This window comes from Trichoderma ghanense (genome assembly GCF_004382785.1).
Source record: "Trichoderma ghanense strain CCMA-1212 chromosome Unknown scaffold_4, whole genome shotgun sequence".
NCBI classification, from domain to species: Eukaryota; Fungi; Ascomycota; class Sordariomycetes; order Hypocreales; family Hypocreaceae; genus Trichoderma; species Trichoderma ghanense.
Window position 1 is genome coordinate 1,411,910 of NW_027395667.1, and position 23,981 is coordinate 1,435,890.

General features: G+C 54.0%; 7 protein-coding genes across 7 annotated transcripts; 2 read left to right on the top strand and 5 right to left on the bottom strand.

Annotated features, from left to right (window-relative positions):
* Positions 1–192: 192 nt before the first annotated feature.
* CCMA1212_004630 (uncharacterized protein) lies at positions 193–1,596 on the bottom strand (the record flags this gene model as incomplete). The annotated part of the gene is made up of 2 exons (XM_073701927.1): positions 964–1,596; positions 193–649 (listed from the first exon to the last, which is right to left on the bottom strand). Exons 1-2 carry the CDS (start codon positions 1,518–1,520, stop codon positions 193–195), a joined length of 1,014 nt encoding a protein of 337 aa, XP_073559411.1. The 5' UTR covers positions 1,521–1,596.
* Positions 1,597–6,291: 4,695 nt separating this feature from the next.
* CCMA1212_004631 (uncharacterized protein) lies at positions 6,292–7,382 on the top strand (the record flags this gene model as incomplete). The annotated part of the gene is made up of 3 exons (XM_073701928.1): positions 6,292–6,615; positions 6,712–7,221; positions 7,311–7,382. The coding sequence occupies 3 exons, from the start codon at positions 6,292–6,294 to the stop codon at positions 7,380–7,382; spliced, it is 906 nt and encodes a 301-aa protein (XP_073559560.1).
* Positions 7,383–8,122: 740 nt separating this feature from the next.
* On the bottom strand, positions 8,123–8,836 carry CCMA1212_004632 (Orotate phosphoribosyltransferase; the record flags this gene model as incomplete). Its single annotated transcript, XM_073701929.1, has 1 exon — positions 8,123–8,836. The coding sequence occupies one exon, from the start codon at positions 8,834–8,836 to the stop codon at positions 8,123–8,125; it is 714 nt and encodes a 237-aa protein (XP_073559559.1).
* Positions 8,837–10,203: 1,367 nt separating this feature from the next.
* CCMA1212_004633 (Nucleolar GTP-binding protein 1) lies at positions 10,204–12,440 on the top strand (the record flags this gene model as incomplete). Its single annotated transcript, XM_073701930.1, has 4 exons — positions 10,204–10,333; positions 10,422–11,007; positions 11,076–12,294; positions 12,399–12,440. 4 exons carry the CDS (start codon positions 10,204–10,206, stop codon positions 12,438–12,440), a joined length of 1,977 nt encoding a protein of 658 aa, XP_073559558.1.
* Positions 12,441–13,045: 605 nt separating this feature from the next.
* On the bottom strand, positions 13,046–15,335 carry CCMA1212_004634 (Rab GDP-dissociation inhibitor; the record flags this gene model as incomplete). The annotated part of the gene is made up of 8 exons (XM_073701931.1): positions 13,046–13,237; positions 13,310–13,464; positions 13,526–14,065; positions 14,137–14,482; positions 14,599–14,626; positions 14,731–14,790; positions 14,866–14,890; positions 15,090–15,335. Coding segments are annotated over 8 exons (1,590 nt in total), but the record flags the coding sequence as incomplete, so codon positions are not given.
* Positions 15,336–17,017: 1,682 nt separating this feature from the next.
* CCMA1212_004635 (54S ribosomal protein L4) lies at positions 17,018–17,881 on the bottom strand (the record flags this gene model as incomplete). Its single annotated transcript, XM_073701932.1, has 2 exons — positions 17,018–17,239; positions 17,345–17,881. The coding sequence occupies 2 exons, from the start codon at positions 17,879–17,881 to the stop codon at positions 17,018–17,020; spliced, it is 759 nt and encodes a 252-aa protein (XP_073559557.1).
* Positions 17,882–23,513: 5,632 nt separating this feature from the next.
* Positions 23,514–23,846, bottom strand: CCMA1212_004636 (uncharacterized protein; the record flags this gene model as incomplete). The annotated part of the gene is made up of 1 exon (XM_073701933.1): positions 23,514–23,846. A coding segment is annotated over one exon (333 nt), but the record flags the coding sequence as incomplete, so codon positions are not given.
* Between the last annotated feature and the right edge of the window lie 135 nt (positions 23,847–23,981).

Sequence of the window (23,981 nt, forward strand, 5' to 3'; positions counted from 1 at the left end):
TTCATAGCAGAAGTAGGAGAACAGAACTGCAGAAACATATCGAAAAGGAAGCAAATAGTACAAGAAGAAAGAAGCACAAACCCATGGTTTCCTTTGCTAAACCTCGCCATAACGACACCCCGCCCTCATTGTGGAGGTATGCTGATTACTCATGCTCTCATTACTAAGTAAAGCCTGAAAACTTCTCGTCCTTCAGAAGAAGATCAGGCTGGCCGCCATGTCCACGTTATCCTCGGCTGCCTGGAGTGCCTGGATTGCCTGTTCCCTTGTGGCACCCATGGCCACGAGGCTCTCAATGTGAGCTGGTGTAACGTTGGCCGCTGAGGCCGGCGGCCGAGACTGCGCTGGGGGCTGCTGTGCCTGTGGCGGTGCTCCGGCGGCTGGCTGTGAAGCAGATTGCGAGGGCGCAGCTTCAGCAGGCATGACGGCTCCGGATCTTTGACCGATGGCAGTTCCCGCCGGTCCGGGAATCGTTGGTTCTTGAACAATGGTCTCCTCCTCCTTTGGAATCTCGGCTTCTCCCAGGAACGGAATCTCCTGGCCTTGGATGATGAGCTTGTCCTTTGCCAGGTCAATGTGAGCCTGGTACCTCTTGAGCATGTCCAGTCCCAAGAGCAGTTCAACAGACTTGCCCTCCATGACGGTGAAGCTGCAGGGAAGAAACAGATTTCCAATCTTGATCTGGGCCGAATGGACCCGACCGATGATGGTGGCCGTTCCAACGCCGCGAGCAACGCCCGCAAACCTCTTGTCGACCAGGCGCATGATGCCGCACGCCTCCGCGCACGACGGCGACATGATGGTCGCCTGCGCGCCTGAGTCGACGAGGGCCTTGACCTTGTGTCCGTTTACCTCCACATTGGCGTAGAGCAAATGAACGCGGCCAAACACTGGTACAGGCAGTTAGTAAACGTGGCAGAGTCAGCCCCCGCATCTCACGGGGGTCATGGGGCGTCATCGTACATGCCTTCGGGGTTGTGCTCCATGGCGTTTTGCAGATTCTCCATCACACGCTCCTGGCGGATCATTTCCTCGATTCTCCTCTGATTTTCAACGTTGAACGGGTCCTCGTTGAGCCGCTCGATCTCGCGCTGCCGCGCCTCTCGCTCCCTCCGCTCTCTGTCCTGGCTGTCGAGGAATATTCTTCGAAACTGCACGGGGTCTTCGACGGACGCGGCAAGCTCGGGGTGCTGCCTGGACAGCTGCTGTCTGACGGCGGGGTCGCCCAGAATCTGGAGGCGAAGCATCTCGGTGTCGTTTGCTGCTCCGGCTGCGGCCGCAGCGGCAGCACTGGGCTGTTGGCGAGCCGCGGGTTGAGGTCGGCTTGCTGGCTCCGGAGGCCCGGTGCTGCCTCTCATGTCCCGTACGTGAACCGCCAGCATGTCGCCATCGCCGATCTGCAGCTGCTCCATGGTTTTGGCATCGTCCGAGATGAGTCGGCCATTGTGGTAGATGTGTTGCGACGTGAGCGGGATGCCGGCCTCGGCCTGGACGGACTCGCGGAGGGTTGCTACAGTCATGTCGGGGAAGACCTCGAGGGTCACCAGGCTGTCCTGGTCTCCTCCATGGGGATTGAAGACGTTGAGCGTAATGCGCCTGGCAATAAAGCTTCGCGTTAGCCCCCTCTCCCACCCCCAAACAGCTCCATCTCCAGCTCGGGCAAGACATACATGTTGGTTTGGTTTGGCTTCGGTGTTCACCGCAAGAGAAAAGGGACGAAAATAAGGTGGAAAGAAGAGAAGATGAAAGTGTTGCCTGCCGCGTTGGATGTGAGGTGGAATCGCAAGGAAGGACGGCGAAGGACGGAGACGACGATGTTTAGTAAGTGTGAGAAAGCAGGGGCAGGGTCAGAGCAACGGTACGATGGATCAATGGCAACGTCTGCTGCTGAAGCCCCAGGGACGTGAATTACGAATCAGGTGTTTGCTGGCAAGGTCGTGCGTAGCATCCGTACCAGACAAACACGCGAGCAGGCGAGTTTATGCAAGTCAACGTCTCGGCCAGCTGCTTGGAATGGCCGGATCCAGATTGGAGACGCGGGAAGCCTAGGGGGAGCTGAGGGGCAGAGCTGGAGGGGCAGAAAAGCTAGATTCGATGCTTGTTTGGGTTGCTTGCTGTGAAGCTCCGTTTGGGGCGTCATCATTGCCTTGATGCAGTGGAGAGGTAAGCCTGGCGGTGACGACAGCGAATTGGGACAGTGCGTTTGGAGGGGGCACTGGCGGGGGTCTTGGAGGGGCAGTTACAGGGGGGTTGCCGCCCTCTATCCGGGATGGAGAATTGCAGCTGGAGGTGTTATAGTGCTCCAGGGCTCACTACTGTAAGGCCGTGCTGGGCTGGCATTGACTCGATCTGGGAGGGCTAAGGATGGTTGATCCTGTTGCTGCACGTTTCTGGCACACCACAGCTGGTGCTGTAGGGGAGATTGTTCCTGGGTTTACACGTCTCGGGCTGCGTTTGATGCCTATGGAACATCCGAAAAAGGCGTGTTGTATCCGACACCACCCTTCTTCGGATTACGTGTACCTATGAGATCAACGTGGACTGCCTTGGACAGAGGGAGAGTCAAACTCGGCGGTTATCGTCAGATATCATCTCGGGGGCTCACTTTCAGACCTGGTAAGGCAACAAGCAGCTACGGAAACACGTATCATTCTTATAAAAGAAAATACAAGTACAACGATTTGACAGTTGAAAAACATACGACTTCTGGTGAATGTCATATTTGACGGCGAACAGATAATGACATCCAGGTAAGCTATGCGTATGAAACCAAGTCCTCCTTTCAGCGAAGCCGGTGATGCATCCCAGGATGCTAGGAGCAACATGTGCTTGGCACGTATTCCGCTTGCCTCCAACTTCTCCCGAGTCCGGCCAATGTGAGTACTACCGTAACTTGATACCTTTGCGAGACGTAATTCAGGAGATAATTCGGACTGCAGGTGTATGTATTGCATGCATACTGACTGCATCCATGCGGGCCATCTGAGATGCAGTCTTTTGTTTAAGTTAGTCGAATGACACGTCCAAGGCTCAATTACTCTGATACCAATCAAGTCCCAGTGCCGCTCTTACAGCCATCAATATCGATGTTCATGCATGCGATATGTCGTCTCTTATAAACACTGCATAATACGAGTTTCTTGATCTTGATATTACAGATTATAGTTGATAACAAATCCTCATAGTGTGGATGTATTGCCTGCCACAACAGATGATCCCGTACATGCCAAGTCATGAAGACTTCTTGTAGGGTAAAAGGTACCCATGTGGCGATAGCATTCACGTACCCTATGGCTCCTTCTGTCTAAACAAGATACTCATTACGAGCGGTTGCACTTGTATGCATCATCTTAATCAAGTCTCTTGACGCCGCGCGTACAAGCCCGGTCAAAGTGAGGCACATGGTTCGTTCAAAACCTCTGCCCTGCTTGGTCCCTCTTGCCCTGGGCTGTATTACAACCTCCCCACCTGACCACACTTGCAGACATCAAGCCGTCCGAAAATGTCGTCTGCACCTTCAAGCATTGCCCATTTGATGCCACCCACATAAAACCCGCCCGCCTCTCCCTGCTTCTGCTTCTCTCCGCGCCTTCTGAGCTTCGCAGCCACTCACACGCACATAAGCCCACGCGCCATTTTCCCTCACCAATGGCATCCAGTCGAGCTTCACCGGTGCGGAGAAGCCGCCTCTCCGCTATTGTCTGTCTCGCCTGTCTCAGCCGTCTCTGAACTGCCTTGACTGCTTTTGCTAACCGCCCTTCTCAGGATCAGCATCAGACGCGGCTGCAACGGTGCCATCGAGAACCTCTTCGAAGCCCGTCGAAGCGCTGAGACGTGTCTCTGGACGCTGCTGCCTCCGGGGATGGGATAGCTTGCATGCCGCGATGCTACTAGTTCGCCATCTGTGCGCAGAGGTGCATCCGGACAGTCAGTCGCACGCACCACTACATCCCTTGAGAGTAGAGCCCCGGATCTCCAGGCAAACGAAGCACAGCAGGTGTGTCTGCTCCTCCTCGTACCTCTAGGCGGTGTCCTTGAAGCCTCCTTGCTGCTGCTTCGAAACGGCGCCTCGAACTGCCGTCTCGACTAACCCCAGGTGGCTGGGGTTTGTCCCTCCGGATAGCTCAACTAACGAAACGCAATCCAACTGTTCGCTCACATCAGAGCCCGGAGGCCATTGGCCATGGACACTCCCGCTCTTGTCTTATCCAAGGCGCCAGGAGCTTCTTTTTCACTCCGGCCAGTGCAGATGTGCCTGAGTCCAGCACCATACTGTCACGGCTTGGCCAATGACCGGGTGTCTCTCCTCTCTCTTGAGCTAGCGCCATCGCCACCACTACCACGAGTGACTGTGCATGGATTCTCACCTCGAACACCATACGCAACCCGCCTGTCACCATTATTGCTTTTCCTTTTCCCCTGTCGGCGCTATTCGGACCCCTGGCTGGTCGGCCACCGCCTATCTGGGTCCATTCAACTGGTTTGAGTTTCCAGCCCTGTCAGGATTGTGAAGGAGCCAAGCGTCTGTGAGAAAGTCGCCGTCCATGCGATGTGAGATGCAAGGCCGGTCAATATGGCCTCAGGGTTCACCCGATGCTGCTTGTCATGACGCGATAATGGTCCGTGACCCTCCGGGGCCTTGAGACCATTGCATGGTTGGCAGCGTATGCGGCAGGATGCAGGGAATATCGAGCAACACGGCTCCATGTTCGCTTCTCCTCAGCCTCATGCACCTCGTCTAGGGACTGCAATGTGCCAACACCAACCTTTGTCCTCTCTACTCACCTATACCGTCCTTTTTTCTTTCGACTTGCCTCTTCAGATTTGGCGCGTGTGCGTGTATACTTCACACTCAGTAAAATCTCCTTCGAGATTAAGCCGGCTCGAGGAGCATCGCTCCGTATCCCGGGGCACAATCTCCATGTCAACATTGGCTGGCAAGTGTTCCCGTGGTGCTGTGTACAATGACAGGAATCCCCCCCCTGCTTGAGAGCTGATGGCCTAGGTGCTCCGGTTTGGTTACCGCCTGTTCTATCACGCAAAGCTCTCCGCCCCCGTGAGCATTCTGAAATGCCGGCTCGGCGTATGATGCGTTATGATTGGCAATGCGGTGCACTTTCCCGCCCCGGGAATGTCATCCCTTACTCCGGTTCTCATTCGGATTGGCGATTTCGGAGCTCTCCCTCACTTCATGCAGCCGTATTCCTCTTTCGCACTTCAACTCTCATCGCTGAACACGTGTGTGTTGCTGATGGCTACAAGGTATAGAGAGCCAGTTTCTATCCCTATATCCAGGGGCGAGATGAGCCTCGTCTTACTGAACTAATGCTCATAGGGCTGCTGCCTATTCTGAGCCTAGCAGGACGTTTTGTGGCCAGAGATATTGGAAGTCAATGAAGCAACTGACAAGTCACATTTGCCCTCACCCGCCCAACCTGGACTGCCGCAACCAGGGCCAGGGGCCATCCATGATACTTCGTACGCCGCCCCAGCAAATGCTTGCCAATCCACCCAGCTGAAAGCGATGCCTGTATCCATACCCTCACTGCGCTAGAAGACAGTTCTGCTCCTCTGCTACTTGCAATACAGTAGCGCCTAATGATAAACTGGCCCAACTTCCAAGAGGTTGAGAGCCAGAGTGCCAATGGGTTGGCGATCCTCTATGAACTGGCCATCCGCCTGTCTCAGCCTTGTCTAGGCGCCATAACGCCCGCAGGCGGAACACTTGTACGACCTATGGACACCACGGCGAGCGATCTCAACAACTTTGGTTTCATTTCTTTTCACACAACCTCAAGGGATAAACCGTCGCAATGGTGATCGTAGACACGACGGCGTACTTCGCATAAGTATTTGTATCCTTTGCTGTCCTTCACAGGCAACGGTGGAGTGTTGGCTCGGACACCTGTGTCAAGCCACCTGCAGCCGCGGCTTACCAGGACTCAATATTGTTTTGCTTTTGAGACTTTGCTTGCTTTTTTTCTCATTCCTGGATGCTTCGTCTTTGCATCATGTATGTCTTTCACCGTGGCTGGCAGCCAATGTTAAAAATATCACGCCCTCGCATGAAAGACCATCAAGAGTCCATGTGCCCTATCCACCTGGTCTTCACAACCCTTACTAAACATTGATCCGACCACTAGTCTTTTTCTACCTACTTTGTCAAGACTTTTCTCGATCTCATCACAACGTAATCAGCAGGTGGCAGGAAGATGAGAGGGAGGAAAACGAAGAGATAGAAAAAGGAGAGAAAAAAGGGAAGAAAAGCAGGTGCAGAAGCAAGAAAACATCATGGTAGCCACCACTTGTCAGGGTCCCTTAACAACTGACGACTCTAGCTCGGGGATTTGTCGATGCGTCGTTTCCTTTCTACCCATCAGCATCAACGATGAGTGTGATATAGATGAAGATCTTATGGAAGTCGAGACCATAGGGTTTGACAGGATTTCTCAGTTTCACTTCTATGAGGTCTGTCGATCGGATGACTTTCTGAGGAGTTTTCCCTTCTGCTTCAACCCCAAGCTTTCATTTCTGAAACCACAGCACGTTGTCACGGCCGTCTTGCTGGAGCAGTTTGCTTTTGAGCACTCTCAGCGTGGTTTCAGCAGCCCACTGGTGAGTAACTTCTGTCTACCTCCTACGTCTTGCTCCAGATGCATGAGCATCGGGTGTGGGTGACTGCTCTAAGAAGTGTCGCTAATGAACGGGTAGGCCGAATATCGCATCAGATTCTCCGGCAACCTTAGCTACGGCCTCTTTAACATCTGTGACATGACGGAGCGGAAGCATTGGCGGGTGGCGACCAAGATGCGAGGTTGGAACATTGACGGCTGTCCCGAGGACGTCAGGAGACTCATGTTTGTTCACATCATCGCCACCCTGGGATGCAGCCCGGTCGTGACGGATGAAGACATGGACTTCCCCAAGAACTGGGCGGCGATCCTCCACGGCAGAGAAAGATACCCGAGCGAGCCTGTAGGCCACCGGCCGCATGGGCGCACCATCTGCCTTCATTCAGTGGCCGTCTGCCCTCCTCTCCAGGGCTTGGGCCTCGGTACTGCGACTCTGAAATCGTACGTCCAGCGCATGAACAGCCTAGGCGCTGCGGACCGTGTGGCTCTCATTTGCCGCAAGCCTGAGACCAGGTTCTTCGAGAGATGCGGCTTCAGGAACATTGGTCGAAGCACTACCAAGACTCTCGTCGGCGAACACTACAACATGGTGCGTGCTTCAATATATATCTTGCCAGACTCTTGTTCTATGTCCCACCTATTCCGTCTCGCTATTCCCGATGTAACTCACCCGTTTAGGTCTTCGATCTCCCCGGACCAAAGGACTTTATCGACTGGAATAGCATTGCCGACGCTGCCAAGAAAATGTAAACTATCTTACTGACACAGTCTTGACCATGCATGTCAGCTATTTGCTTCTTTCTTCGGCGGTTTTTTGTTTTTCAGGTGGTAATATTCTGGGAGTCATTGGGATATGGCAGATGGATACCTATGGGTAAAATACGTTCACGGCGCGACTTGCATTAGAAGGATATTCATTCAACATGTAACAAAACGTTACTAATATTCAACCAGGAGAATGGGAAGAACGAGGGGGCAATCAACAAATCAACCGATGGCATAAGTAGGAAGCAGCAGGAAGTTGAAGGCAAAGAGGAGCTGGACGCAGGTGGGATATTGCGAGTAAATTGGCTCACGACAGCATCAACAAGCTGGCGAAAGCCAGCTATTGCTCAATGCCGGATGTCAGGCAGTGAGAAACATGCTGTGAGTCCCAGCCGATTGTATTCCCCCACATCATTGCTGTGTTGCTGACTCGAACGAGAGAGAGCAAAGGAAGATCAACCATCAGATATCCATATGGGCCCGAGGGCGGTAGGAAAACACGATGGGTAGCCAGGTAATACACACAACGTGAAACGAGTTCGACGGAGAGACGATGAAATCTAAAATAAAATAACTGCCCTCCATACGGGTATCAAATTCAAGCAGTTGTACGGAGGCTAGCTAGTTACGCTTATTTATTTACGACGAAATCTAGAAAGTTTGAGATAGAATAGTAACGACACAGTCCTTTTCTTTTTCCTCCCTCTTGACACTGACGCCCTGAATCAGTCAGTTGCCTTGTACTTGGCCCGGTACTCCTCCGTGTTCTTGATATCTTCGGGGGTGGCAAAACCCTTCATGCCGTCGATAATGTCATCCAGAGTGAGGATGGCAAAGATGGGGATGCCATACTCCTTCCTGAGCTCGCCAATGGCACTCGGGCCAGGCTTGGAGTCGTCACCGTCGGCAGCGGGGAGCTTCTCCATGCGGTCCAAGGCGACGACGATGCCGGCGACGATGCCGCCCTCCTTGGTGATCTTCTCAATGGCGTCCCTCTTGGCGGTGCCGGCGGTGATGACGTCGTCGACAATCAGGACCTTCTTGCCCTTGAGCGAGGCGCCGACAATGTTGCCGCCCTCGCCGTGGTCCTTGGCCTCCTTGCGGTCAAACGAGTACGAGACGCGGTCGAGGTTCTGGGGCGCCAGCTCGCCGAGCTTGATGGTGATGGCCGAGCACAGCGGGATGCCCTTGTAGGCGGGGCCGAAGACGATGTCGAACTCGAGGCCGGATTTCTCCTGGGCCTCGATGATGGTCTTTGCAAAGGCGGAGGCGATGGCGCCGGCGAGGCGCGCGGTGTGGAACTCGCCTGCGTTGAAGAAGTAGGGGGATATCCGCTTCGACTTGAGCTCGAAGCTGCCGAACTTGAGGACGCCGCCGTCGATGGCGGCCTTGAGGAAGTCCTGCTTGTAGGCAGGCAGCTGGGAGGTGGAGGAGGCCATTTTTGTGATTGCTTGGGTGTGGTTTGTTTGTTCACTCTTTGTTCTCTGGAGGGCAGACGATGACAGGTGAGGAGGATAAGAGGTTGAGCTATAAAATTTAGAGCCTCCGTATCGAGTTTTCACATCATCGTCTAAGCGTACAGTGCGAGTTTCGGCGTGCAACATCCACCCCCCGGACTTTCTTCAATCTTCACTACTATATCCAAGGCGTAATTTATCTTCAGACTACCTGACACTTCTCAGTCTCAAGAGGTGTAGAAGTTAAGAGGCTTAATCTATCCTTATGAGACAACTGTCTAGATTTGCAAAGATTGTTCAAGTAGAAGATGAGGTCCCCTGGCACTCTGATCTCGTACCCCGCCATGTTTTTCAGATCCTCACGTTCAACAAGAGGGGCATTCAATGCTTCGATATCCACATGTGCTTCTGGCCTTAGACTCTGATCCAGGGGCCCATCAAAGTTTCGTTGGCAATTTCATCAATCTCGCGACAGCCTCTTTTTTTTTTTTTTTTCTTGAGAGAGAGAGAGAGAGATGGGTTGTTTCGTTCCAGGTTTGTGCCAAGCCATGAGAGCCGTGAGCGCATGTATATGTTACTCATGATCTCGAGTGTAAGCCACGGATTATTTTCGTTCGCCATCTATCTTATCGAAAATGAGCATTACCAGCGCCTAACATAGCAGCTCCAATGGCCGTGAAACACTGTGGTACATCTTCTCCAAGAGTGAGGCTCGGAGATGGACTCTCACATCAAACCAGAGATCCCGTCTCAAAGCCGTGTAAGAGCAAACAACTAAATCTACCTAGCTTATCTAGATGGAACGCCCCGGCAAACTTCGAGTCTATGTCTATATATTCTTGAAGCACTAGGTGGAAGATTTTGCAGACTAAAGCGGCCCTTATTGCACAAGTCTCATGTTCAGTGTCTGAAGCCGCCCTTATAGCACGCCTCTTCCATCCATCGCAGCTCATTCATACAACAGATTCACACTGTACTGCCTTGCAGCTCTCCTTCGCAGCTCTCCTTCCCGCATCTTTTTTTTCCCCAGTGGGGTCCGTGGAGATGTATCGTCCCCTACTCAGATCTATGCCCCGATACTTCCAGCTTATCACTTGCCCCACTAACAATCGCCGCGTGCCTCGATAGCTTATCGATAAAACTTTTTTTTCCTGCCAGACGGCTCCGCCCACAGACAGAAAAAAAATTCACCGCCTAGCCTTTGGCCCGGCATTTCGCTAACCTCAAGCCTCTCCCATCTTGGGGTATCAGGAAGAAAGAAAAAAAAATTCCAATCGACCCGAGGACATCTCCAAGGGCTGTTTGGCATCACCACATAAACAGCGCTTCCTTGATCACAGTTGCCCGCCATGAAGACCACGTGGAAGGACATCCCTCCCGTTCCTACTCAGCAGGAGTTCCTGGACATTGTGCTGAGCAGGACCCAGCGCAAACTGCCAACCCAGATCCGTGCCGGCTTCAAGATTAGCAGAATTCGAGGTACGTCGCGATAACCATCACAGGATCACCCCAAATATCAGGGTCCGCAGGAGACATTGATTGCATGGTCATGCTCACACGAAAACAGCCTTCTACACTCGAAAGGTCAAGTTCACCCAGGAGACGTTTTCCGAAAAGTTCGCCTCCATCCTCGACAGCTTCCCTCGCCTCCAAGACATCCACCCGTTCCACAAGGACCTGCTCAACACCCTCTACGATGCGGACCACTTCAAGATTGCCCTCGGCCAGATGTCCACTGCCAAGCACCTGGTCGAGACCATCTCTCGCGACTATGTCCGTCTCTTGAAGTACGCCCAGTCGCTCTACCAGTGCAAGCAGCTCAAGCGGGCGGCTCTCGGTCGCATGGCCACGCTGGTCAAGCGCCTGAAGGACCCCCTGCTGTACTTGGACCAGGTCCGCCAGCATCTCGGCCGTCTTCCCTCCATCGATCCCAACACCAGGACCCTGCTCATCTGCGGTTACCCCAATGTTGGCAAGTCCAGCTTCCTGCGAAGCATCACCCGCGCCGACGTGGATGTCCAGCCCTATGCTTTCACCACCAAGAGTCTGTTTGTCGGTCACTTTGACTACAAGTACCTGCGATTCCAGGCCATTGATACCCCCGGTATTCTCGATCATCCTCTCGAGGAGATGAACACTATCGAAATGCAGAGGTATGTGATGATGCTGCCTTTTTCGAACTATTGAACCGGGCCAATGCTAATCACACGCTTTGCTACAGTATCACTGCTATCGCTCACTTGCGATCCGCCATCCTGTACTTTATGGATCTGTCCGAGCAGTGCGGTTACTCAGTCCAGGCCCAGATCCAGCTCTTCCGAAGCATCAAGCCCCTCTTCGCGAACAAGCTCGTCTTCCTTGTTGTCAACAAGATCGACGTCGCCCGACCCGAAGATTTATCGCCTGAGCTCCAGGCCGAACTGCAGTCCATCCTCAAGTCCGGCGAGGTCGAGATGCTGCAGCTTTCCTGCAACACCCAGGAGGGCGTGCAGGAGGTCAAGAACGCCGCCTGCGAGCGTCTGCTCGCCGAGCGCGTGAACCAGAAGCTCAAGGCCGGTACCACGAGCAGCGGAGCCATTGGAGGCCGACTGGCCGAGGTCATGGCCCGCATCCACGTCGCCCAGCCCATGGGTGGCCAGGCCCTCGAGACCTTCATCCCTGAGGCCGCCAAGAACAAGAAGAAGTACGACAAGGACGACCCTGAGCGGCCCAAGCTGGCCAAGGACGTCGAGGTGGAGAACGGCGGCGCCGGCGTCTTCAACGTCGATTTGCGCGCCGACTGGCTGCTCAAGAACCCCGAGTGGAAGTATGACAAGATGCCCGAAATTTTCGAAGGAAAGAACGTCTACGACTACGTCGATCCCGATATTGACGCCAAGCTGGCCGCCTTGGAAGAGGAGGAGGAGAAGCTCGAGCAAGAAGGGTTCTACGACTCGGACGAGGACATTGAGGACGACGAGGAGGCCGAGATCATGCGCAAGGCGGAGCTCATCCGGGAGAAGCAGCAGCTCATCCGGAACGAGGCCCGCCTGAAGAAGAGGCTCAAGAACCAGGCCATCATTCCCCGCAAGTTCGTCAAGAAGCCGCTCTCGGAGATGGAGGACGCCCTGGACACGCTGGGCGTCGACACGACGGACATTGCCGAGCGCGCCCGCGCCACCGCCATCCGCCCCCGCGGCCGCTCCATGTCCCGCCAGGCCACCGCCGACGCCGACTCCATGGACGTGGACACGCCCAAGACGGACCGCCAGCGCCTGCGCTCGCTGAGCAGGCCCGCCAGCAGGAACCCGACCGTCAGCCGCAGGGACGACGGCGTCCACGACGAGGCGACCAGGTCAAAGGCCGAGCGGATAGCCAAGCTCAACCAGAAGCGGATGAACAGGATGGCCCGACAGGGAGAGGCCGACAGGCATACTTCTGCTTCTCTGACAAAACACTTGGTAAGTTACGAATCGATCCAACCCAACCCCCNCCCACCCCCCCCCCCCCCCCAAAGACTCTATATTGATATGTGTGCTAACCACCATTCTTCTCCCACAAACAGGTTGCCGGAAAGCGTGGTATCGGCAAGACCAACCGACGATAAACCCATTCGCCCTTCTTTTTTCTTCCATATTATTGCTGGCATTCCAATCATTCACGGTTTTAGTGTCTTGAGTTTTCTCCACTATTCACGAGGGAAACACTACTGATGGCTTAGGAGTTGGGCGTTCTTGAAGGGTACATCTCAATCCAGAAAGAAAGTGGTGGAAGCGGGGGAGCAGAGATGGTTGGAGAATTGCACGTCTATATGTCAGGTATAGCACAGCATGTGTGTTCCTTACAACAATGATTTCATCTTGGTGAGAGGAAAGAGGAAAAAGAAAACATTTTAATGATTTCCGGATTTGATTAAAAGTACAATATACTACCACTTTGATAAAAGTCCCTATATATGACGAGAAGCTCCTGTCTTGCTCGGTACAAGATCCCCGGTCTGCTGCCTCTCGATACTGACCACTGTGAATATACTAATGAATTTTTTTTTTTTTTTGTTCATGGTGATTTGACATTTACCGGACCAGAAACAGAAAACATGGTCGCTCTTCGCAAGCTTAAATGGAGGAGAAGTATCAAGTCCAAAGATGCCTCGATAACATGGGTTCAACAGACATTAACAACAAAGATTTGCACCATTACTATTTCAACTCCTTACTCGTCCGTGACGTTGATGCCCTCCCTCAGACCCTCAACCTTGAGCTCCTCGCGAGTGGCACGGCGGTAAATGTCCTTGACGTCATCCGTCGTTGTCTCAAAGTGGCTGGTGGCATCGTAGCTCTTGGAGATGAAGATGTTGTCCTTGGTGCCGTCCTCGAGGGGCTCGTAGATGGGGATGGGAGGTCCCTGTTGAAGCAATTCGTCAGCTTTCACGGGCTTGGCTTGGCATTGGAATGGGGAACGTGGGCAGCAACTCACCATGAACTGCTCCTCAATGGCTCCGAGGCGCTCAAGGCCGGGCTGGAGCTCGAGGTGGTGGTTCGCACTGGTCTCGGCAATGGTCGAGACGATGGCGATCCAGTAGCCCTTGGGGCAGACGTTGTGGGCAGATGAAACGCAGGCCACGTAGATGTCTGCAAAAGGGGGGATGTCAGCGTCATGGACCATCAGTTTTGGGCTGTGAAACGAGCTTACCGTTCTTTCGGCCGACCTGGGACTGGGGAATGATAATCTGGGCAGAGTCGCTGTCGTTGGTTCCGGCCAGAGGGTGCTTGAGAATGCAAATGGCCCTCAGGACGTGGCCGACAACCTTGGTCTTGTCGGGGAAGTAGGAGGGGTCGCCGAGGATCATCTTGGCCTTGGTCTCAAACTTCATCTCCTCGACGCCAGTCATGGTGGCTTTGATGCCGACGGCCTTTCCGTCCTCGTACAGGATCTCGTCAATGTTGGTGTTGAGCATGTAAGTGCCGCCGTAGATGGCAGACAGACGGGCGAAGCCCTGGGGAAGCTCGCCAAGACCGTACAGGGGGTAGATGTACGGGGACTTTCCGTATCGGGCAACAGAGTTGCCGTACAGGCGAATACGCTCAATGGCCTCGGGAGCCTTGCCAGCGGCGGTGATGTAGTCATCAGTGAGGTACAGGGCCATGGAGTGGCCGATGAAGTCCTTGGTGGCATCCTCGAGGCCGAACTTCTCGTAGACGTCCTTCATGGAGCAGGTGTTCATGTCGAGACCTGTTAGGGGGATATTAGCGGCTGATTCGTAGACATATTGCAACATGATCAACAAAGCGGTGACGGCAAACCTTTGTGCGTGGTAGGGTCCTCGGGATCAAAGGTGCCGATCCACTCGATGAAGGACTTCATGCGGCGCTTCTCAAAGATGCCCATGAGGGGCGACTTGAGGGCCTCGGCGGCATCTGAGGGGACCTTGGCCACGGTGGCCTTGGGGCCGGAGCCCTGCTGGACGTAGCTGCCGGCAACCTGCTTGAACTCGAGGTATCGGGTGACGTCGGTGGAGACGAGGATGTTGGTCAGCTCGCCCGAGGACATGAGGAACTTGGGGACAAGGTCGATGTTCCAGTCGTTGAGGCGGCCGTACTTCTCCCACGGCTTCTCGCCATCCTTGTAGTTGCCATACTTCTTGAAGAGCTATGGTGCAGAAGAAACGAGGTTAGACTCGGTGTGCCAATGCCAAATGACTGCAGGGAGTGCACGGGGATATGCAGCGAGTGGGCCATCGCAAGTCGGAGAAGTGGAAAATTTACCGTCTCGATGTTCACGGAGGCAGCCTCTCTGTTGGAGCAAAGCGTTGTCAGTCGAGTTGTGCCGTAGAGCCAATGGCGGTGATGCCACGTCGACGAAACGGGAGCTAGGGGGGGGGGGGGAAGTAGACGTACCCTCCGTAGTGGTCATTGCGGTCAATGTGGAGGACCTTTCGGCCCTTGACACTCAGGACACTTTGCAGAGACAGAGGATGTCAGTACAAGATCGTTTCGGGTTGTTGTTCACATCGCGCATTGTCGTCCGCTTACCCAGAAAGGATACACTCGGTCAGGCCTGATGGGAAAAGGGGGCAAGGTCAGCAGCGTGAACGCAAGGGACAATGGCAGCCTGGGGACGAAGCAGCTACTAGTAGCTAGCTGGCAACGCAGGGAGAGCAGCTTGCTGTAGATGCAAGAGCTCATGCCTCGATGATGCCGAAGCTGAGGCTTGGAGATGAAGGAGCAGCAGAGCTCAGCAGCAGGCCATCACATACCGGTGCCCAAGACGATGACATCGTACTCCTTTGCAATCTCCTCCATGGTGTGGGTATAACGGGCGAGTCGGTGATGGGCGTGTAGAGAAAAGGGGGCGGATTCGGTATTCGAGCGCTGGCGGCAGCAGTCAGGCAGAGGCAGAGGAGGAGGAGGAAAGAAGAGGGAGGGAGACGATGCAAGATTGGGAGAGAAGTTGAAAGGGAAGAGGTTTGCAAAGCTTGAGGTTCTAATACGGAGTTGGCAGAAGTATTAGAGGTCAGGTCGAGGTTGGCAGGCAGAGAGGGCAGAAGGCAAGGCAAGGTAGAGGGGTCGCGAGAAAGTGGCGGGGTTTCTGCTGGGCTCTGGCCAGTCAATCAATCGGTGAGGTGCGGAGACGAGAGCTGGGCTGTTCTGGGCAAGGCGCGGCTCCACCGTTCCGAAATTCATCAGCGCGCTGGATTTCGCCTAGCAGAAGGGGATGAATATCATTGTATGTTGTGTTATATTACTGTGAATGTCTTCATTCTCACTGATGTCTTTCGTTTCTTTTTCTCAGGTCATCCTCGTATACTCTCTCCCTCTCTCTCCCTGTCTCTCGTCCTTTACTCGAGATGAACCCAATGCCTGCCGTCGTGACGATGCTCACGATGACGATGATGAACATCACAGCAACCTTCCGTGGCTCAAGCTGAAATTGCCCCGCCGTTCGTAATACGTGCCCTACCGTCTCCAAATATAAAGCTCCCCTGATCTTGATCCCGAAAAGAAAGACGCTACTCATACAAAGTACTACGGATCATTTCCCCGTACGACTACGGCTAGGTGGCGGGAAAAGAAAAGGAAGAGAGGAAGAAGAAGCCACTGCATGTCTCACAAACAACTGCCGGATCTCGCATGAGAGACACGCACAGCAGGATGCAGTTGGTCGACGATTCATTCAACCTACAGAGGGCAGTCTCTAACACCTGTAAAGAAGACGCTACAAATGCAAATGCTGCCAACAACCGCCGGAAACGCTGCCATCACCAACAAAAGACCCCCATCTCCGTTTCATTGTGCGGTGTCTCTCTTCAAGCTCTCTCCATATCACTAGCAATCCTCCCCTGGTCCCATAACCAAGAATCCGACACCCATCTCCACACCGAGTGTCAAGCTAACAGCCGGCCACGTCCAAGTACCTCCTTTCACCGCCGCTCAACCCGTGCCGCATAAGTAGCATCTCCGGATACCCAGTTAGCGCACCCGATTCATCACGGCAGTTGTCTGTTAGTATAATACCTAGGTAGGTAGGTAACTCGCAGTTCAAGGCATTTCCGTACTACCTACTTCGTACCCGTAGCAGCTCATTCAACCAAACGGTGACTGGACTTACGCACCCCCCTGGTCACCGGCTGAGTAAAACGGTCACGGACGGAGCAGGCAGTAGCTCTGCGGGAAAGGGCCAATTTGAAAACAAGGGGTTAGCGAGGAACGAAGGGGGAAGAGCAAGAGAAAATAGGGGGCTCTCTAATGAGACAAACCTCGTCTCATTTCGTCTCTTGCCATTCCCAGTCGCCGGAACGGCCAAATGGCCAGCCCGGCCGAGATTGACTCGACTTTGACTCTAATTCAACCTGCTGCTTGCATCATCAAGTCATCTCGATAATTTGGTATATATCATACTGGTAATATACAATGCCAATTGCTTCCAAGGTGGTAGGATACGGCGTACATACTTGGTACAAAGTACACGTACCCAGGATCCCATAATGCTACACACGGCCGGCCAGGAAATATCTTGCCCTCGTGATTGATATCATATGCCGGCCGTCGTCAGAACCCCCAATTCCAATTCCAACTCCAATCCCCCCCNCCCCTTTTTCAACCCCGCCGAGCCTTTTCCTTTTTACGTCTCAGGATGATCTTCTTCTTCTCTTAGGTGGTTTGTGAATCGACCGACGGCTCTCCTCTACCGCAGAGTCTCCTTCGGCTCCCCGTCTGTTGACCGCGATGCCCCCTCTTCAGCAGCAATTTCGTCATATCCTTCTTCGTATGCCGACGGCGTGTACACCTGACCCTCTCCTGCCTCCAGGTTGATCTCGGGATCCGACTTGGCAACCTCGACAGCATCCTGCCAGGTATAGAACCGTTCCGTAAGAGCATGTTTGATCGCCCTCATCGTCTTCGTAACCTGTCACACGACATGCCCAATCAGTAAAGAGAACAATAGAACAAAACCCGGGTGATGAAAGATCCTGAACCATCAGGCATCGCCAGGGGAGGGGGGCTTCCTCACCTCCTCATCACGCGCCCCAATCTCCCGCTCTCCAAACCCAAACTTCCCCCTCAGCAGCTCCTCCCTCGCCGTAGACAGCATGTTGCGCTCCTTGCAGCACTTCCACCACAGCGCGTGCAGGTCCTCCCACGACTTGCGCCTCAGCTCCTCCACCGTCCACGCCCGCCCGTGCTCCTCCGTCTCCTTGGGCGTCAGCAGCAGCTTCCCCGGCGCGGGGAAGAACCCCCACAGCCCGTGGCTCTCGTCCACCTCGATCTTGGGCTTGAACTCGACCGGCTTCGGCAGCGGCGCGTTGGACACGGACAGCGGCTCCCGCGGGCCCGATCCGTACAGGCTGCTGACGCCTCGCCGCTTGTTTCCGTCCTTTGTCTTGCGCTTGCACTGGGGCGCCGTCGTCGAGAAACTTGCCGCCGCTCGCATCGATGGCGTCGCTGCCAGGAAAAGGTTTGATCTTGAACCGTTTCGGAGGGACGAGCCCAGCCGTGAGGCGCAGCCTGATGAGGCGCGAAGCGCACTGGGCGCTGCTGCCATTGACATTGTGGGTGATGAAGACGAGATAATAGAGACGATGTATCTAAGAGTAGAGAGATGGACTTCAACCCATCAATCCCATCGACATCATTCGCTTAGATCTTGAGACGAGGCACAAAATTTGGGAAATCGGCTGCTCTATCGCGCCCTTTCATTGGTCAGCCTGGTGAGCCATTGTGCCCCGCCTTGCAGTTGGAAATGAGTGCTTAGTCAGCAGCTCAGCCGTCCACTCATATCGGCCAGCTGAACGAGCTCGGGCTGATATCACGAACTTCTTCCCTTGTGAATCTCGATATGTCTTCTTCTTCCCTTGAGCATGTTCTCCAACGCTGTGACGAACGGCTCAATCACCCAGAGCGGCTTCCCAATTGATCCTACAGCGTTCAGCTAGCATGAGATGACAGGCCAACACCACCAGGGCCCGTCGAACGCCTCACACCGGCACCAGCACCAGCCTCTCTCTCTGATGATTTTACAACAACAATCTTGTGCATTCTCAAGTACAGCAGCCGCGGCAGCAGCCAGCCTCTCATCTCGCCACATCCTGCCTCTGTCCAAAAATAAACCCTGTCCCATGTCTTCCCCATACGTCAAATAATGCATGCTTGCTTTCATATCCTGCCGCCCCGTGCTGCGTGTCGCATGTTGTACTACATACCCTTTGGGGACCGCCACAAGGTTGAAACATGCATGTTCAGCTGCATGAGGGGAGGGGGTGAGAACACCAAATCCTCGATTCTTCCCCAATTCCTGAGACTCACAGCTCGAGAAGCTAATGCACTGCAGAACTATTATATATCGTTTCCCAGCAGAATGCGCAGACAAACAACCAAACAGATAGAATCCTGGCATTTCGATAGTCCCTCTGGGGGCTCGGGCATGATTCAACTCATGTAGCCGTGCAGGTTGAACTGACACCACATGAAAAAGCAAAGAAAAAAAGAAAAGAAAAGACACTCTCATGGCGCGAGGATAGAAAGCTCCTCACCGCAACGCAACCATCATCGTGCATAGAGGCATACATGTGTCCGCCTTGTAACGCCAATCATCGTACGGAGCACAGGGAGAAGCAAGCACCAGCCAGGCAGACGTCAAGCCGCCGAGATATTCTCCGGGAGCCGCGCCCGGTATCCTAATGCTAGCAAAGCAAGGAGGAGGTGAGTGAAACCGCCGTACAAGCAATTGCTCACCAGCATGTACATGTACTGATGGCACGATCACAGAGTCTGCCAACATTGATCCCACATATGCGGAGAAGCCGTACAAGCGCTCGTCCATCTCGGGTTGTCCTTGACTGGGTGGCTTCGTACATGTACGTGTACTTGTATACTACTATTGATGATGGGTGCAGGGACATGCTGCAGGAAACCCCTCCAAATTCAGACACGTAGGGAGTACAGTGTCTGCGGCCTCCTCGAATCATATCCCATGCGTTCACCGACAAGCGTTCTGTGCAGGCAAGGCCTCCAATTCGCTCACACGCAAGACGACTGACGAGGGTTCTGATCATCCACGCTCTGTGACATCACGGGCGGGAGAGCTCCTCGGCAAATCCGCCAGGTGCTCTTCTGACCAACATGCAACGGAACCCTATCCAGATGCCTTGTTGGGAACGCCCCTCTCACGCCACCACAGCAAACGTTTCCCACCCGGCCCAATGATACCCATCAGACATGTCTCATCTTACGCCCCAACTTAGGTACCGGCTTGTTCATGTAGACCTGACTGTCTCGAGTCGACAAGTCCCGAAGATCAGACCCGGGAGCGTATGAGTATGTGCTCGTATGTACAGTACGGGGCGTCCCATGCAGAGACACAGCAGGGAAGCAGCAGCACCGAACAGTGGTCAAGAGGGCCAGCATTCATGCGCCAAACCAATAGTTTCAGTCCGTGGTGGTAAAAGCCCGAAAGCAGGGCGGTCGAGAGAAGAGGGAGCCAACAATAAGAGAAGAGCAAACTTCAAGCATGCACGTTACCGGACCCCTCCCGAGACCAGCTCACCTGCCAAGGTCTGGAGGATCCCGATCCGCGCGTCGACAAGGCACGACGTGATGAGAGACATGGTGGCGCCTCTAAAGTGCCTGGGCAATGGCCGGCCGGCTTCCCGCGCTGCATGGCGTACGACAGCCGCCTTCGCCGGGGTCCACGTCCACACTCGGCGCCGTGGATCTCCAATCCGACTGGTGCACGTATCAGTGAGGCGTTCGTATGTACGTCGCCCAAGCCCAGCAGGGAAGAGACCTGGATAACATGAGGAAACAGGGAGAAGGGGGGCAACAAGAGCACAGGGAAAAGGTTGGAGTCTCTGAGACCAGAAACACAGCCGCGGTACTCCGTACAGACACTGGCTGCATCTTTTGCTGTTTGCTCATTCCTTGCCGGGAGGGTGAAAGTCAATGGAGAAGGGGTGTTTCCCTTGGCATAAAAGCGGCATTGTACCTATTCACCGGCGTCCTCGGCGCATGGATCGATGCCGGCTATCGGACTCCTGTAGCGTTGGAGGGTCCGTTTCCCGGGCAGCTCTCGTCCGTGAGCTCGGAATGCGGAGCACTCACAAGTACAGCACTACTTCGTACTAGTACAGCTCCGAGGCCAAATGTGGACATGCCACTACGAGTAGTAATTCGAGATCCCCGTTGGTGTCTTTCCAGCTGTGTGTGAAGCATGCGGAGTACCTACTGCTATGGGTGCTCGGGTGCCGCAAAATGCTGGCCGTCTTGTCTTCCTTTTTCCTTCCGCCTGATTGCCCCTTTGATCCAAGGTCCCAGTTCAGCCCTCCGAAGGGAGTGCATGGCGCAAGGTCGACGGGACTATCCCGCAGAGGAGGCTGATGCTGGCATCGGGGTAGCAAACAAACAGATCCCGGGGTGGGAGTGGTGCCTGGCAACTCCCAGCTGCATCCAAAGACAACCCGTATTACACAGTACTTCATACACGTTCGGATTTTCGTACTCAGGCATTACGTGCAACAACCTCGACTTGTCTTTCCATATCGATATCTTTTGGGTGACGCCGCACATCGACGGCATGTCTATGAGGAGTACACCCAACAATCACGGGAGAAAAAAAAGAGAAAAAAAAAAAAAAAAGAAAGAAAGGAAGAGGCGGAAAGAGAAAAGGGCCAGGGGCTCGAAATATCAGCAGAAAGATGACCTGGGAATCCCCTAGGAGGACGAAAACTTGGCCCGTATGGATGACGTGGCTCACATCATCTTGTCCCGTTGACCCGTCGCCATCGTGACGGAATATTCAGAGTCCTGCGAAGCTGAAGAGGGCTGAAGAGGGCTGACTCGGGATCTCTCAGAATACTCGCCTTGTAGGAGGCCAACGCTGCTAGACAAGGCGGCAGACCAGTTTGGACACGGATGCACGAGACGCGGCTTCTGGCCTTTGGCTGTTCCCGAATGGTGCACACCTTTTTGACGGAGTTGCTTCCTTCCCTGCAGGTGGCTTGCTGCCGGTGTCCGGGATAGCTCCGCTTCTCACTGAGAGAACAATCGTTGGCAGCCCGGCGAAAAGAGTGGAAAAGGGGCGCCCTCTCAGCATAGAGCAAAAGAGTTGGGGTTGAAGCTGAATCGCATCTCGAGCCCAGGGATTTCGTCCTCGTGGCTTCTTCGGGCGAATAACGCCCCTTTGCCTGGCAACATTGACGTGTCTCGCAACTGCGCATTGTCAATGCATCGGTACCTAGCGGACCACAAGCGTGTTGTTGAAGAGCGGTCCCCATTTCGCCGCAGCTGCCGCTCAATGAGGGGATGATATCTGATCCAAGCGTGGGGGTTCCCCTTCATCCAAGTCACCCCTGGCGGTACCAGAGGACTCCTGCAAACCCGACTGGCCAGAATATGGAAGCCTGGGAGGGGGTAGAACAAGCTGCCCCCCTTTCTTTCCCCTCGAGGGCACGAAGTACCTTGTACGAGTAAGTGTACCTCACGCGTGCAAACCCAGCAGTCGGCTTGGGCGTGAAGCGGTCCGCTCTATGGTGGCATGGCCGGCATGCAAGCAGGTTAGTACTCCTACGTGTACTCGTACTCCGTACTCTTGTAACGTATACAGACTTGTTCGTCCAGGGATGCGTGGCCCGAATGAGCAATCCATCTCCATCCAAGAACAGCAACGCACCTAATACAGGTGCATGCTGTTTCCTCTTCTTGGTGCCTGATTTCCTTTGCTGAAAGGACAATGGGGGCAACGGCTGGTTGACGTGACGTTTTGGGCCATGCCATGGCGGACCTGGTGATCAAAAAGCTGCTTGTGTCCCGCGAGCAGAGTGCTATGTAGACGAAGCGCAAAATGTACGTGCTGGAGACAATAACCATCTCTCAACAAAATCAAAACTCCTCTTCTACACCCTTTGATAATATCCGCTTGAATGCTACCAGAATAGTAGTGCGAGACGTACCAGCAGCTTGTGCTCTTTGATTCAATACCAGGGTGCCGTCTGCGCGGTAGGTAACCTGAATAACCTAGCAATAGCCTGATATGTCGGCTCCATTCGGCAAACTTCTGAGAGGCCTCGGTTCCACTCGGCGCTTGTGCTTGCAACCAAAGACATGGATGCCGGAGCTAGATGGACATGGATCCAAGACAATCTCGAGTGACTGATGAATCGGAGTTTAGGCCCGTCGGCAAAATGCGCCTATGCCAACGTACTCGTACAGACATGCAAGAAGTCTCGAGTACATCTCCAGTACTTGCAGTATGCGTTCTTCGTACGCGTGTGGTCCTCTGCAATGGACGGGTGGCTGGGTGCGCGCAGGCAGGTCGATAATCAACCCAAGCAACACCCCGGTTGCGCTTTTGCATGTTTGGACGATGCAACCTACGTAGTAGGAATAGGTTCCCGTATGTACTTCGTTTCAAGTCAGTGTGAAAGCTCATATCATACGACATGGTCGATTGTTGGTTTGGTGATATTCCTCCTTCTACGTACTCGTACGGGCCAGTCTGCGCAAACGTACGCGGCAGGCACGTACAAAGTACGAGTTGCCCTTCGTGATTCCCTACACATGGCGGTGCGGGCGCAGAGACACGAGCTGCCGGCCACTCTCCCACCTTCGGAGCTCTGTTGTTTACTCATATGGTCAGCACATCGCATGGCGTGAGCTTGGGGGGGTGTTGGAGGGGGAGCTTGTACTCGTATACTTCGCACATACATACCATGTCTGTTTTCCTTTCGTGTACTTGCTCTTGTTACATATACCTACTGCCGTAAGACTAGGTAGATCCACGGAGCCTTTTTCCCGTTCAACACGCCAAACAGTTTCATGGTGGAACTTCTACTCCCTCGTTGCGATGCTGGCGAAGCCACTTCCACGTGGAAGCCCGCCAATAGTGGCCCATTTGTTCCGGTTGGGGCTTCTCGGGATGCCACGCCTTGGAGATGATACTATCTGTGCTCAAGCACTTTGACTGTCTGTTGTCGACCTTACCGCTAATAGTAGTGGCACCAGCATTGGTATCATATGAGATTGACGACCGTCTCTCGTCGTCGTTACTAGCCTCGGCTAGCCTCTTGTCACCGCCCTTCGTTGCACAGCTAGCCGCCAGCCGCTTCTGGTATGCACATGTGCTGTGATTGTCGGCCAATGTACTCGTACGGAGTACAAGAGCATGATTCTGGTCACAGGTGGCTGGGCTAGTCGCGATATATTCCGTACTCGTACGGAGCACATTTCGCATTAGGACGGGCCAAGCAACCAAGCACTGGAAAGGTTCGCGCTAACATGTCGAGATACCCCTGTAATTTCGGGGTTATTTGGCGGGCCCGAATGCTAGGAGTGACGTCGAAGCGACCGAGATGGTCTCCTGCAAGCCAAAAACTGCGAGGGTCGCAGAGCAGTGACTTGGCTAGGCTAGTTCCCTTTCGGACTCCGTCGCAGCCGGAGGGAAATTGGCGCCATACGCTTGTCAAACTGCTAACACAAGCGTCTTGATGTGCGGTAAAGAGATTCGGCAACAATGGAGACGCCCTCAGCGCCAGGGGTATCCAAAGTAGACGGTACTTGAGTATATCGCTGCGAGGTGGCTAACCCGACTGAATGTTGCTTTGATGACCACCGATGGTAGTACTCATATGCTTATTGATGCGCCAGTGATCAAAGAG